Source organism: Phalacrocorax carbo, chromosome 4, assembly GCF_963921805.1.
Source record: "Phalacrocorax carbo chromosome 4, bPhaCar2.1, whole genome shotgun sequence".
NCBI classification, from domain to species: Eukaryota; Metazoa; Chordata; class Aves; order Suliformes; family Phalacrocoracidae; genus Phalacrocorax; species Phalacrocorax carbo.
In genome coordinates this window covers 36416734-36432878 of record NC_087516.1, presented here as the reverse complement: position 1 = coordinate 36432878, position 16145 = coordinate 36416734, and the positions used below count along the sequence as shown (strand labels likewise).

At 38.9% G+C, this 16145-nt stretch overlaps 1 protein-coding gene across 3 annotated transcripts in view; it reads right to left on the bottom strand.

The window, feature by feature from the left end:
• Positions 1–576: 576 nt before the first annotated feature.
• CFAP97 (cilia and flagella associated protein 97) overlaps positions 577–16145 on the bottom strand; it is a 34850-nt gene continuing 19281 nt past the window's right edge. For all 3 annotated transcript variants that reach the window (XM_064449621.1, XM_064449619.1, XM_064449620.1), the window contains 3 exons: positions 11084–11346; positions 2052–2202; positions 577–1345 (listed from right to left, as the gene is read on the bottom strand). In XM_064449621.1, the coding sequence (XP_064305691.1) occupies positions 1218–1345; positions 2052–2202; positions 11084–11346 (542 nt within the window). In that variant the 3' untranslated portion in view covers positions 577–1217. The remainder of the gene's footprint in view (positions 1346–2051; positions 2203–11083; positions 11347–16145) is intronic.

Here is a 16145-nt window from a genome sequence, read left to right as displayed (position 1 = left end):
TTTTTCTTTATGCATAATAGGAAGAGATTTTGTGTCTCTCTTCTGGGAAGAAGCTGGAGAAGCAAGCAGGGTTCCTACAATATCCATGGGTAGTGGCATCACAATTTATGCTCTTTAAGACTACAGTCCTACAAAATAAGCTCACTGGAAGTTTGCCTTTACGTATAGAAATAAAGCATACCACCTACTATTTGCGATTACCAATTTATTTAAATTTTGCTCCCCTTGTAAATGGATGTTACTGCTGAAGCTTATCTGACACTACCACAAATATTTGGTACGAACATGACATGCTTACTAACCTGTTTTTTAATAACAAGATTTTCTGTTTTGTACTCTTTTTTTTTTAAATCCTGGTTAGTAGTCACTCTCAAAATCAAACGTTCCAAGTTTCCTGCAGCTCAAGTTTACATCTTCCCAATGAGAAGGGCAAGGATCTGCAAAAGCAGGGCCATGAAATCTTTCCCTTGCTTAGTATTCTCTAGCTTGGGAAGTAGCTAAAACTTACTCTTGTTTCAGGTGAATCTGAAACTGTTGTTCACTTCTGTCTTTACTCTTGTTTAAATAGCATCAGATGCTTCTTTCCTACACAAATGTCCCAATACAACTTCCAAAGTTCTTTTAAATCTGGAAGAGACACAGCCTTGAGGACAAAACAAACGTTCAACACCTGGAGTACAAGAGTGCCAGAACAACATCTTCTGCAGCCTCAGTATTCCACCTAACCATGCAGGAATACACATCTGCTTTTCACCCCTCCATGCTGCTGTAAAAAGACTCTTTCAGTCACGAGAACATGACCCGCAAAGTTCAGAAGGCTTACCTAACGCAAGGATGAAAAGCAAGGACAATCTAGGAATTAAGCATATGCTTAGGAGTTTAATGCAATACTTTTATTTTAAAGTTTTTCTTTACATCTTGCACCTATAGTGCAGCAGTTCTGTCCTTCCATGTTATGGATACAAATTCCACTTATAATTTGAGACTAAAATAATAAGTAACTTGTCTGTTTAAATGCCTCCTTCTCTTTCATAAGCTCTTACTGTCATGGAAAACACTGACTGAAGTGGAAGTGTTCAGTTAAAACCACTTTATAAACGATTATATCATATACGATGGACTGAACAATACCGGAAATATTTTTGCACAAAGAAGTTACAAAAGCACTAAAAATAGAAGTCTGAGGATCATCTCAGAATGCAAGGCAAAGAATGCACTTATAACCACGCAGCACGAACATTAGTGGGTTTAGGTCTCTGTAATGCCCCACTGGCTGAATCAGACACGGGTTTTTCATTCCTCTGGCTCATTGTACTTGGTACAGCGGATGCTCTTGAAATGCCTCCTGTTAACACACACACACACACACAAAAAACCCCAAAGAGTGAGAATGCTTATGCTCGGTACAACAGAAAACTTCATGCTGTATTAGTACTGCAACACTACCATAGTTTCTGGAAAAAAACCAAATCACAGGAAGTTAAACACAAACCCTAAAAGTTATGAGTTGTTTGTAAATGGTCAGGAAAAAGAATTCAAGCCTATGCCATAGTGCTGTGGTTAACGTAACATGTATAGATCTATGGGGACATGTGATCTACTTTCAAGTATTACACACAGGATTTCTAAGAGAAAGAAGGCTACTATCAGTAGATTTACTGTTTTATGAATGAGAATTTGAAACTTCTTTGGGGTTTTTGTGTCAAGGTTGTTGTTGTTCCCACCCCTTTCTCCTTTCAGTAAAGGGTACTGGCAAAATGATAAATACTTCTTTACATCAGTGATTTTTTTTACACCTTATTGGAAACATGATTAACAAGGTAATTTGTTAGAAATTTAGGATGGTAAGTGAACAATTCATATAGTCATCACACTTTTGGTATTACTAAATAAAATCACTAATTATTTTTGTGTGATAAATGATCAATCTAAGGAAGACAGAGAAAGGAACTCATTTGCTGTTCTTAGCACTAAGTTCTTCACAATTCTGAATTATAAAAAGATAAACACGTGTGAAGAAATGCAAGAACCTGCAGCTTCAAAGTACTTACTGGAAGGACTAAGCTGGCTGAAAGAAGATTTTCCTCTTCTTAAAGATGGTGAAGAATTCAGATAACTCATCTGGCGCTGATAGTCCATCAATTGTTCAGAACGCCTCATACCAGCTGTTGGTTTCACTGCTTCCAGTCTTTTCAGGAAAGCCTTAATATAGAAAAAAAAAATCATCAAGAAAGAGAAAGGATGAACAAGAAGCTACAAAATAAACATTCACAAATTGATTTTTATTTGAACTGCAAAACCCCCCAGTATTTTTAGCATTGCACAACACAAACCCCTTCACTGGTAAACAGCATAGGCTGTTCTGCTCCCATTCAATTCTTTTCTCAGTGTCAGAAGGTGACACAAATAGTAAGTAAGTATCCCTCACATTGCATTAATTCTACGTAGAGTACATCTTTAGTACCCCCACAGTTCTCTGTACTTTATGATAACTTGAAACAACACATCTATCTGGTGATAGTAAAGGTGGTGAGAAGATTGGCTGCACTCTTCTAAGCCTACCTTTGGTTACTCCTCTCTTGTAAATTTCTGGAAGGATGAGAAGTTTATTTTTTTAAATCTTTGCTTTGCAAGCATACTTAGACCACTTTACATTGCCCTACAGGATCCCCAGAGAGAAGTACTGAACTCAATTCTGTGAAGGTAATGTCAAAAGGAAAGCACAAACATCCACCAGACACTATTTGTTTTATCCATAATGTAATTTTAAAAGATTCTAGTTGAAATTGTTACGGACATGATTTCCTCTCTTTTTGAAATTAACGCTGGCAATCATGCAATCATTAGAACAGCTACTTACACAATATTTGTAAGATAGAGTTTCCCATTCTGCATAACTATTTGTACTTGAAACAGGATTAAGAAATTTCCATAATCTGAAAAAAGAACCTGCTGGCAGGAGAAATTTGGAAGTACCCGGCTACATACAACTGCCAATTAACAACTTCACATTTTTAATATATTTTGCCTCCAGTGCTTGCCTTGCATAGACTCCTAACTTCAATTCATTTGATGGCCTACAAACATTAGGCAATGACGAAACCATTGCTACTCAGGGTTATGACATGCATCCTATCAATGAGAGATAACGCAAACTGTGATTACACAAGTCTCCAAAGCACTAAAAAATACTTCTGTTAATAAGGATGTATTGTCTAGATGCGTACTTACATGGTAGAAGTCAAGAATCTGTATAGCCATTAAACTGCCCTTTGTATGAAAATCATTCTACCCCACTCCCAATCGGGTACTGATTATTTATTTATTCAATTAGAATAAAAATTTTACAGAAAGTGACTTAGGAAATAATATAGTATTCACCGGATGTCATTTGTCATTGTCTAGCTGTAATAGGAATCTACAAAAGTTTTGGTAGTTCACACATGGGCACTGGAAACCTGCACAGAGTGCGCAAGGGAGAAAGGACAAGTGATTTTGGCTCAGACATAATATGTCACAAGTGCTTGCATCAAGTGCCAGTCAGTTCATCGTCAAGTGGAAATACCTAAGTAAGCAAAAGTCAAAGGAAGGACTTCAGCTAGAAATAGCTCTTCACTAAAGCCAGTTGCAGATCATGAAATGGTAGACTTCTCTCTAAATGTTACACCCAACATTTTACTTAAAACTTCATCCACATCTCCTAACACAACTACATACATTTAGACTTGCAGAGATCACTTATTTATCTTCAATATTAGAAATGAAAGCTCTCAACAGGTTCAGTTCAATCACAAATGGATTGGGTAAATTGTAGACTCCCTGTGAGAGCTGAGCATGTTTCAAATCTGCACTCCAACTCTAACAGCCTTGTAGAATTTGCATACCTTAACACTGCAGTCATTTCAAGCTTGATTCTGAACACAAAATATTTACATATGCCTGCTTTATTCTAGTTTAAGTACAATTCTCTGCTTTTGCTTTTATGCCTGTATTTTGACAAGTATGAAGCAAAAAAAAAAAAGAGACCTCTCCCAGTACTAAAACATTACTTTTTGAACAGGGTAACACTGGACTTGATATAGCCCTGAGCTATGGAAAGAGCAGATATAGATTCTGTGGTGCAGAAGTGTTCTAAGAAAAGCTCTCTAGAGAATGAGAGAATAGCTGCTGTGGTTCCCTTGCCCTCTGCCGCGAATTGTACCACGGGCATGTTAACTTACACGTTATTTGCAGTCGTGAATTTTGCAGTTTGGAGAATGGCCTGCTGCACACAGGAACTCATCACCACATTGAAAGGGCAGTCCTGACCTACTAAATCTGCAACCCAGAACTAATCCGATCGTTATGTTTTTACTACCAACCCTACTATCCTGAGGTCCTTAACCAAGGAACTACCTCGTACGACACGAGTACCTTCAACAAATGTTCTGTTTCAATTATACATATAAATCTACTAATTCTTTCATTATGTTCTCCTTTTGAGAAATGGACTGAGGAACACTGCCACTTCCCTTGTTCTTCTGAAGCGCTAAGTCTCTGGAGCCTTAATCCTGCACCACTAAAGTAAATACAAATTTCATCATTGATTTTAATGACCAAAGAATTAGATCACATAACATAATCCAGGTGTTCAGAACCAAATATATGTTCCTGATCAGATTTAAGGAATTAAAAAAAAACGTAACAGACACTAATGGCAGGAATGTCATTAGTTGCTCTAAATTGCGTTGTAGCTCCTCAGAGCTCTTGATTCAAGCTCAATACATATATAATATCATATCATTGATCACCTCCCAGCTTGGAAAAAGCCTCCCAAGGCTTCTATTTCCCCATCTTCTACTTTATCATAATACCAAGTTTACAATAGAAGTAGAATAATATTAAAAGAAAAAATATCACAGAGGGTGTTCCTGCATGATTACCTTCTACGAATAGGATAATCCTTTACAAATCTAGGCATCTGGACATAGATTAGTATCTATAAAGACACTAAAATACATATTGTCAATGACAGAACAAAGTGTCAGATTGTCAACAACTGGAGAACAAAGGAACCCGACACTGTATCAAAAGATTGTTGCTATTCAATGGGCCAACATAAACACTGCTAATTCAACTTCGGGCATATCAGAACACTAAAGCTAATTTTAACGCTCTCTGTCAGAAAAAGGTAAAAGAAAAAGAAAATCAGTGCACACTTTTCTGCAGCTATATTGAAAAAGGAAAAAAACCCACACTGAAAATGCAGCACTCCTAAACTGAGTTCAGAGAGAAGGTAAAAAAAAAAAATTACTTTTTCGTGTTTCAGTTTGCTTTTTAAATGCATGAAGGCTTCAGTTTCACCTCATTTGAATTCTAACCAGCTGACTAGTGTGCCTTGACAGCTGTTCAAATTTATTTATATTATGCCTCCTCTAATGTCACTGATGTTAGTGACCAGACTGTCCCTTTGCAGAGTCCAGGTGGGGGAAGGGGAAGTAGATAACCGTGCATTCAAGGACATGTTTCTGTTCTTATCAATACAAGTATGTGTAATTTTCTTCAGTTGCCAGCTGTGTTAATTAGCTCTAACCGGAAAAACTCTAAATGTCAAAAAACTCCTGAAGTTATTCAATCTACGGAAAAGTCTTTTTAAATGAACAGCTCTCAAGTTTACATGTGGCTGGCATCACCACAAAGAAAGTAGGCTAAGGGTACCAAAAAAAACCACCCACAAAATTGAGCAGTGTGCAAAATAACCAAAACTTTCATTGAACCTGCTAATTATTCAGTCTTTATTGTAATTACCACAGCAGTGTTCAGGAATCTCGAGTCTGGGTCAGGAATCAGCAGACACAAAAAAATCTGGCCAAAAAGACCCTATAGCCGAAATAGGCTACAGAATTGCACTACATTTGCACCATACTGCAGTATATTTTAGCCAGGCACATCTGCATGCCAATCCCACATCCTGATAGCTTCCTCTGGTGAGAGGGCCATAGACGCATCTTTTCCCTTCCCCCCCCGTGGCACTTTAATAATCTCAGGAATACCAACACTTTGTCTTTAGTCTTGGCATAGAATCATAGAATTGTTAAGGTTGGAAAAGACTCTTAAGATCATTGAGTCCAACTGCTAACCTATAAAATGGCTTTGAACCCAGTAAGTGAAAATACCTTACAAAAATCCTGTGTGCTTGCATTTCTGAGGAGCCACCAACCCAACATGAATATTTCTGAGCTCCTAAGACCCAGAAGACTACATTCTCTTTCACAACTGCACTCCCTACAGCTTTCTCCTCCAGACTGAGACCAGTAAGGACGAACAACCTTGGTATTCTTTCTATAACCATGTAAGCATGCACCATCCAAGGCCTGATGCTTTCAGACTCAGGGGTGGTCCCGAGGGATGGGACAAAGGGAAGGCAGACAAAAAGCAGTGCAGAATACATCGAGGGAAGAAAGTACAAAGTGCCCAGGCACAACCCTGATGGACCAATGCCCTTGGCCTCCTGCTTCTTTCCATGCCTAGAAGTTATCTCCCTGGTTGCAGCGTGATACTGATGGCAGGGCAGGTACAGTGCAGGACAGGATCGAAGGCTGTGGCTCAAGATAAAGTATATTCTTTGCGTGTGATGGCAGCCAGTTAGGGGGATAGCCAGAGGCACTATCTCTCCCTTGCCCTTTTCGCCCATTGGCACCCATTAAATCAAGCAGAGGCAAGTTAATACATTTATAGCAATACAGTAAGTACTTGCATTTCTAAAAGATGTTCAGGTTTTCCAGCATGACAAAGGCAGCCCAGACTGCAGGAGAAGGGAAACAGTCTGGCTGAAGAATCTTTGTGCTGGTAGAGGCCACAACGACCAAGGCAAGTGGAGGCAAGTGGTGGGGAGAAGCATTAATGACAACTGCAGCACAGATGACTCAGGGAACCAAGTAGGTAAAAAGAGAAAGACAGCCCTTGCAGGGAAACACAATAAGCGGTGGGGTTTGTGGTGTTTTGTTTTTTTATTTTCCATTTGTGGGGGAGGGTCCTTCTGTACTGGAACTGGGGTAAGAGTTGGATCTGTTGGGGCTTAGGGTACACTTTGGGGGACCATGAGGTAGGGGACTGAACAACATGGAGTGTTACATGCAGTGAGTCATAACAGCATGGGGTAGGAAGAACAGAGGGATGTGCGGGAAGAGCAAATACCCCAGAAAAGAACAGGAGAACACCCTCATTGCCCTTGATCTGACCTTTCAGAATTGCTGTCCCAGACCTGCTGAGATCTTCCAGTGGACTTCCAGTGTGAACTCAAACGGTCATTTGTTCCCCAAGAACTTGGCTGAACACAGCAGCTGACCTTACTAAGGTCACCTAACACCTAAATCCTAGTCAGAATAAATAAAAATGATAAAAAACCCCAACAGAAAACACCACAGAGGTATGAATTACTTCTATGTTTAGATGAAGTGACTGAAGAATGGTGTGGTGGCTGTAAATCTGTACTTCAAGGTCCCCAAATACTTACCTGTATAAACCAGTATATATTTTTGCATCACAAAATAAACCATTATAAGTTTAAATGGTGTGTAGTGTCCAGTCTATGAAGTTGACTATCTTGCCTATACTGGCAGAAATAACGATTAATATATCAATACAGACAGAGACACATATATGCAGACACGGTAAAAAAGTAACACATCAGTCACACTTATGTCCCTTTCAGTTGCAGGGTTGAGAGTATCTTCAAACACAAGAGTAGAATAGAATGTTTTCTAAATCAGCAGCGTCCTCTATTGGCGAGACACACTCTGGCCTTGCCAGCTCAGATAAGCAATCAAAAGCAGGTTCCACTTATGAAAGCATAGTCAAAAGCTGCAAGTACAAAATTCTGACGTTAATTTTAACAGCAATCTATTCTGCCAATTGTGCTTTTTCCATAAATTGCTATTCACTACCTTATAATTACTGTTCTTCAAAGCAATGGACCTCTTCATTCCATCATCGCTCTTTCTAGTAGAGTCTGTGGGAGCAACATGTATTCCCTGTACCTCCTTGCACGCTTTCAAAGCTAGAGAGCACCAAACCACTTAGATTCCTCTCTAGTTTCTAATATTAGAATTACTTTCCCTGCATCACCTCTGATGCCAAATGCCTGCACCAGAAATCAAGCTGTCTTTCTGATAACAGTAAATATAGGCGTTATTCCAAGAATGTTGTAGCAGAACAAGTGAAAGTTTTTCCTAGAGAAGGTGTTAATCTCAGGACAAGAAGTTATAAAAGCTGTAACCCAGTGGGGGCAGGGGGAAATATCTGCATCAAAACTTTGACCCCCTGCACTGACTACTGTTGTGGATTTCTATTTTGAATTCTTCACAAAACCCTGGATCCTTCTCCAACAAACATTTCACAAAGGTGTATCAAGCAGCATACCTTGAATGCAATACCCAAATGCATGCCTTGTATAAGGAAAAACAAAATCCTGCCAAGTAATAGAAGAAAGATTGATGAGGAAGTGCTATGGAATTCCAGCTCTTCAATCTAGGAAGGTGAAGAAAGCTGCTGACCAGAAGAAAACAACAAGTTCATGAAGTAGTTTTAGCTATATAAAGCAAAAAACTCTCATCAGTGAGCATAGTAGGACAGCTCTTTGATTTACAGTCTCTGAGAAAAGCATGTCATACTTGTAATCCCAAAAGGTAGTACTAGAAAAATCAGTATGTCACAACTGTGATGCTCTAGGTGCACACACACTTCAAACAGAATAAAAAAGTAAACAGAATTGCTCAAAAATGATAGCAGTGTTAAACAAAAGAGTTGTACTGATGAATCACTCTTCTGAAAAGAAGAGCAGAATATATCATCCTGAGTTGAGGCAAAAGAATAAACCAGATGTTTTTATAGTCTAAAATAGTGATGTCCTAACAAATTCTAAGGAATGATTCTGACATCAAACAAGTCCACTCACATTGTTGATGACAACTACCTACTACAGCATAAGTAAGTAAATAAAGGATACTATTTCTCAGACTACAAGCAACCACCATTAATCTCTAACACATACTAGAACAGCAACATGTGAAATGACTGTGTGTTTAGGTTTGCTGAATTTTTGATCCAAAAGTCGCAAAGGCAAGACATTCTTCAATATATTCAATATATTGCAGAGTATCTTGAAGAATATATCAAAAGAGAAAAGGTTTGTGGCTTTGCATAGACCAAAGCGTACTGTAAAACATCATATACACTAATATTAATCATCTATTGTTATGTCGCGCATCATATTACTGTTAGATCATAAATGATTGTGGTGTAACACTTCCTCCCCACAGACTAAGAATACACTCTTATTATCAAGGTTCATGTAGAAATGCAAGTCTTACTTTCAACATTTTAAATAAACAAACAACAACCAATCCAACCCCACAACATATAAGAAAGCCCTCCTATCCACCTAAAACCACCGAAGCCCCTAAGAACATTTCTTCCCCAGACAAAGAGGAGTATCACACATCTATACCAAGTATTTATGTCAAATTCTTTCAGTGTGTGAAGTATAATGTTCTTTTAGTCAACTGTAGTCTAGTGAAGCTGGGGAGGAAGTTTTACTTTGAAAAGTTTTAACAGTCTAGATGTCTGAAAGCTGGAACAACGAAAACCTAACTGAACCTAACTGAATAGGTGTGCTGGTTTTGGCTGGGATAATTTTCTTCACGGTAGCTGGTATGGGGCTATGTTTTGGACTTGTGCTGGAAACAGTGTTGATAACACAGGGATGTTTTCATTACTGCTGAGCAGCACTTATGCAGAGTCAAGGCCTTTTCTGCTCCTCACCCCACCCCACCAGCGAGGGGGCTGGGGGTGCACAAGAAGCTGGGAGGGGCAGAGCTGGGACAGCTGACCCCAACTGACCAGAGGGATACCCCACACCATATGACGTCATGCTCAGCAATAAAACTAGGGGGGAAGTTGGCAAGGGGGCCGCTTCTCAGGGACTGACTGGGCATCAGTTGGTGGTAAGCAATTGTTATTTGCTTCACTTGTCTTGGGTTTTATTTCCCTCTCTCTGTTATTTTCCTTTTCATTACAATATTATTATTGCTGTTGTTGTTGTTATTTCTTCATTTCAATTATTAAACTGTTCGTATCTCAACCCATGAGTTTTATCACTTTTATCCTTCTAATTATCTTCTCCCCATCCTGCCGTGGGGGAGTGAGTGAGTGGTTGTGTGGTGCTTAGTTGCTGGCTGGGGTTAAACCATGACAATAGGCTTCCTCCATGTTGAATCTATATCTCTGTTTAACTATATAAAAGGAAATTGCAACCTACACTTACACAGATGCAAAAGGTGAATAAATTACTTCCACTATCAACTTTCAAAATATTTTAACTGGATTTCCTTTTCCAACACATTAATGAACAACTAGGAGATAGGAAAATATCATAAGTATTACAGTTCAATCACTAAAAATATCTTGTTCTAATCAGTATTATTTTTGTTATTTAACAAATATATTATAACTCTGCCAATATCCTTATAAATGAAAAGAAATTAAAAACTGTTTTCCACTAAAGTAAGTTATTGTGATCGCCATTACATTCAAATACTGTGATAAGCAGAGTGCTACAAATATTGAAAGAGATAGAGAGCTATAAAGTGAGTCAAGAAATAAAACTGATATTCACATTTTATCTTCTGTATTTCAAATATAATGGGTTTGATGCTATCATACTGATTGGTTTATTTTTTGCAAACCTGTTCTTGAGAGACTAGTAATCATGATGCGTGAAGCAAGATGAATAGAGTTAGACTGCTAACCAAAGTTATGAGCATGTGAACAACAATGGTTGTTCCCCTTAAACTGGATTATACTAAAGTAGAGCAAACTCATAGAAAGCAAAATCTATTTTCACCTGCAAAAAGCATCATTCACCCCTGCCCAAAACCCATATGAACAATTATGCAAACAGCATAATAAAGGAAATTCATTGCAGGCTTACTGCAGTAAAGCTCCAAGTGATGCCTTATCAGTTTTGTAAGTATTTAGCAGTAGTTCATCTGACAACAAACCGTCCTTCTCAATTTAGTGACCCCAATCAGTTCTCAAAACTTACCAGGTTTTCTCTTTCAATTCTTTGCTGCTCTTTTTGCCTGTTGAGGGCACTGTGGTACAATTTAGGAGGTGGTACAGCTGACTTCTTCAATGTGGTGCTTCTTCTTGGCTTTGCAGACTGCCTGGACAGTTCTTTTAGCAACCTCTGGTTTTCCCGATCAATTTGTCTTACTTCTTCATTTGTGAAAGAATAATTTTTCCTTGTTCCTTTAGATGGCTGATCGATGGTTAGTTTTTGTTCTTTTTTCTCCAACTGTAGGAAAGCTTTAAAATGTAAAAAAGTAAAATACTCAGATTAAAAAACCAAACCAAATACAAATCTTGCATTTTATTGTTAGTATTTACAGACCTGAAAAAACAAGGTACATTTCACCTCCCCTATCTGAATTCCCTATTTATGCATTTCAGAATTTTTCCGAAATCAATGTAGTGTCCTCAGTACATTGATTTTAAACAAATTTCGCCACAAAAATCAAGGCTAATTTTTGCCTAAGTTAAAACCCATCTGCTTCCTTTTCACTAGGAATCCCCCTCCTCCCCATTTATGACTGGTAATCCAGAGGAACTGAACAGGTGCAGCGAACAACTGAGCAATACAAGAGAATCAGCAAGATGCACACAGACACTCTGTAAGCATTTGTGCAGAAAAATATCTTGTTATTTAGAAATCAGAATATAAATCAGCCTTATGCAGACAGCCATTTCTTCTGGATGGTCCATATTCCTGACCCCACCTGATCTCTACCTTTATCAGTATGCTTGCCTGACTTCTACAGTGACACAATATGCTCAGACTTCCATCCTCAAATATTTTAACTGTAGTTACTATGGAACCAGTAATCAGCACAGGCAATTTTATATATATCCTAATGGGGCAACCATTATACAGGACTAAGGCAACATTGAACATCATTATCATCACCACAGTGGTATCATTTCTGGCACCAATAAGAGCATCAGAGGAGCTTTCCAAGCAATAGAAAACAGAGCTTCAGGAAGCCAGGGCTAGGAACAATTTACCGAACCAAGAATGAAACCATAAATTAGTATTTAGATGTTTGCACATGGAAAGAGATTTAAACTTTGCTCCAAAAGTATCTAAAATATCTTTCTTAGCTGAGAGGCAGAACAGAAATGATGTTTCAGACAGGCAACCGGCACTGGGGAAGCATGGCTCAGAGACACAAAATGCATTTCCTGAAATGATTTTGTCGATCCTTTGCTCCTGAAGTGTTGGTGCAGGAATTGCACAGGGAAAGATGAAAATTACATTTAATGGATGAAGAGAAATGAGTGAGCATACATAACAGAAGGAAAATTACTGGGACCAGGCAATTTAAACCACTAAAAGAAGGACAAATTAAATGAGGATATGAGGTTTCAAGACAAAAGAACAAAGAATGCAAAGAATACACAGCAAGGCAGACTTGCACAATTGCAAGGTAAGATAAGGACTGGAAAATTTCACTCTCAGCCAGAGCCTGCTATGTTTATTATAGTTCCACTGAAGCTTTGCTATTGACATATTTCTAAGCCTTTGCTTTCTAGAGCTCTGCAATAGATCTTCTGGCAACTGTTTTAAGAGCTTTGCTGTCATGGGATTACCAAATCAAACCATTGCATTATCTATGGTACAGGAATGGTGGGACCAGGTTAGATCAAATAGATTTTTGGAGCTGAGACACAGATGAGGATGCCTTTCTCAAGCCAGTACACAGAATCACAGAATGGAGGGGGTTGGAAGGTGCCTCTGGAGATCATCTTGTCCAACGCCCCTGCTTGAGCAGGGACACCTAGAGCAGGGGGCACAGGAACGTACCCAGGCGGGTTTTGAATGTTACCAGGGAAGGAGACTCCACAGCCTCCCTGGGCAGCCTGTTCCACCGCTCTGTCACCCTCATAGGAAAGAAGTTTAAACATGAGGTTTAGGTGGAACTCACATTACTCCAATATCACAGTGCCTCCAGAAGATACCCCTTACTCTTACCCCTAAAATCCCCACACAAGCAAAATAAGCATCCAAAGCAGAAGCAGAAGGGGGGGGGGGGGGGGGATATGATGGGATGGGGACCCACAAAAACAAAAAACACAAAACCCCAGGCATGCAGTAATATTTCCTCAGCAAACACTTCCACATCAGCAGTATTTTGGCGAGGGATGTCTGAGGCAGCCTTTAGTAGTTCAAAAACCTCAAAGAACAATGAGAGTGTTCTTACTTCAAAGCAAGATTAAATGAAATCTTTCTTGCAGTATCTCGACTGAGTTTATTCCAGAACTTATGCAGGCAAATATTGCTACTTTGAGGAATTTAGAAACAGTATCCAGAACTCAAAATCCAAACAGTTCATTAATTTCAAAATCCCTCTGGAAATAAGTAAGCTTGCACCACCAATATGCTTGCCAGTATCAGCAAGAACTGCCCCTAGGCAGCTCTAACTGTGAGGTTGTCCCCATTAGCAAATATTTTTTAATTTGTGAAGAGAAGATGCAAATCACCTCAAAACCAAGACACAATGCAAACTAGTGCAGATCAGGTGTGCCAACCAACAGGTTAATGAAGTGTAAAGATGCTTTTCAAGACATTTACAATTTAGTAAGTTATTCTAAAAGGAAAACTAGTACAGCCATCAACACCATTTGAGGAGACAAACCTGGGATGAGACTCATCTGGATACACCTACAAGGGACAAAGAGAAATGCACAGAAAATAACCAGAGCCACACAATTTGCATGATAACATCAAGCTGCAGTGTACTACTCAGAAAAAAATAATTAACTCTATCCTTATGGGAACATGCGAAACCAGCACTGCAGAACACAGTTGGGAGAAAGTAATTTGAGCAGCCATCTGAAGGAGATATTATATATCATGTTACTTAACTGATAATTGTATTATTACAAAGCTATGAAAAATTAATTCATTTTTTGCCATACATCCACAGCATCTCACAGGTTAAACAAGACTGCACATCATATGCAGGAGTGGAAATCAGGTTGTGGCAAAGAACAGTTGTTCAACTGAAGTCTTCATCTAGCTTTGTGGCACCAATGCTATTGGTGATGCAGTCTCTTGTAAGGGACGTTTAAGCTCTGAATAACTGTCACTGCAAATTCCTAACAGCCCTTTTCTTTCTGTGAAAGGTGTGAACTAGTCAAATTCCATTTAGAGCAGTCGCATTCTGAATGAGGACGTTAAAAATTAGAAATACAGGTTTCATGTCTTCACTGTTACACAATTGTTTTAATTCTCTATAAGGTAGCTGGCTATACTTTGGTGGAGAGTGTATACTCTTGTGATGCAGCTATGAACTACGACCAGTAAACACGGATTAAAAATGCTCAGAGATAAATAAGCATCAGATAATTACTTATCTTTTGACTTGCTCATTTTTCTGGAAAACTGCTGTCAGCTATGATGAAAAAAAAACCAAACAGAGCAATGACATGGAACAAACATCTTGCCCTCTCCCCTCAACGCTGGTCAGTAAATGCTTTTAGAAATAATGATTCAAGGAGCCCTGCAGCGACTGCTACACGCAGGGCTCAACCAGCACTGCACTACTTGGTCACTCAGATCTCCTAGGGGGCAGTGGCATGCAACTTCTGTAGCATTAACCACCACCGCTATTTTACCAGAAGCTCTCAGGCAGTTAGGATTAATACATATCCATGTACATTTCCACGCATTGCTCTGCTGGATACTACTTCTTATATATGCGTAAAGCATGAAAAAATTTTACTGACCAACTTCACTCTCACCTTCCAGCTTCTTCAGTCACATCCCCCCAAAACAGTCTTTTTTTAATTCATCTCTAGTTTTTTTTTCCTCCTTTCCTTAGTCTCTCCTAAGCCTTTTTCCTTTCAATATATTTTCCTGCTGTAGTTCCTCATCCACACCTTTTATGACCCCACCACAAAGACAGCCTTTCCCACTTGTGGCAGGCAGAAAAGAGACTCCAGCCCACTGTCATCCATATGCTGTTCATTCTTAGCCTCATTATTACTTATTATTTATCCTTACTTAGTGTAGAAACTGACCTTACTATGGCCAACAGCTTTCTGACAACTCTAGAGGTTATGGGCTTACTAACAGTGACAATATCAAATTTATCACAACTCAAAAGAAACATAATAAAGTGAAAGAACTGTTAAGATCACCATGAAGGTTCTGCTGTGAAGTTACTCAGTGAAGCCTGAGCAGAAGACTGCCAAAAACTAGTAACTAATCTCTTGATGTATCATTGAATTACAGAAAACTCATTAATTTTGCACCAAAAGTTCAGACCCAATACAACATGTGCAGCAGCAACTATTCTTCAAGGGGATGTGGTAAAAAAAATAATAATTAAACTCTCCAGTTCCTCACTAGTTTCTTCAGTTCCTCAACTCATCTTTTTATAGCCTTCTGTGTGAACCACCACATCTGAAATTTCACAAGTAGCTCTTTGCAGCAACAGTGCTACAATACACCAAGGCATTGCATCAGATAACACATCAAAAGTAGTTGGTTTGTTTTTCAAGATGATAAATTAATAAATTAGAGTTGTGTCTTACTTATTTAAGATCTATGCTAAGGAAGAATTTAAGCTGCAAACACCACCTCAAAACAAAACATAACTGACTGAAGCCTATGCATAGACAACCTTTTCTAAATCACAGCAAATGCTACACTGATCTCCTTAGGAACTGTGTGACAGGAGAGTTCAAGTTTAGTAGAAAAAAGACAAGCAACAGAATGCATACTGTGTCACTGAAAGAGGGTCACTAATACTACAGGGTAAGTGCTTGCTCCTAGTGAAGCAAGCAGAGGGTAGGAGACATCCATGAAATCACTGCTCCTTAGACAATGCTCAAATAAACCACAGTAGCAATCTAACGAAGCAGTGAGCAAAAAGTTCTGCAGGTCTCCCTGAAGCAGAGGTGACACTATTTCCACAGTCCAGAAATGAGGCTTCTGACCCCAGAACTTCAGATCAGCAGTAGTAGTTTCCATTACTTCCAAAGTTACCTGGCTGAAAGTCTGTCCAACCTGCACTCTGCAGAACACCACTTACACAGCATCA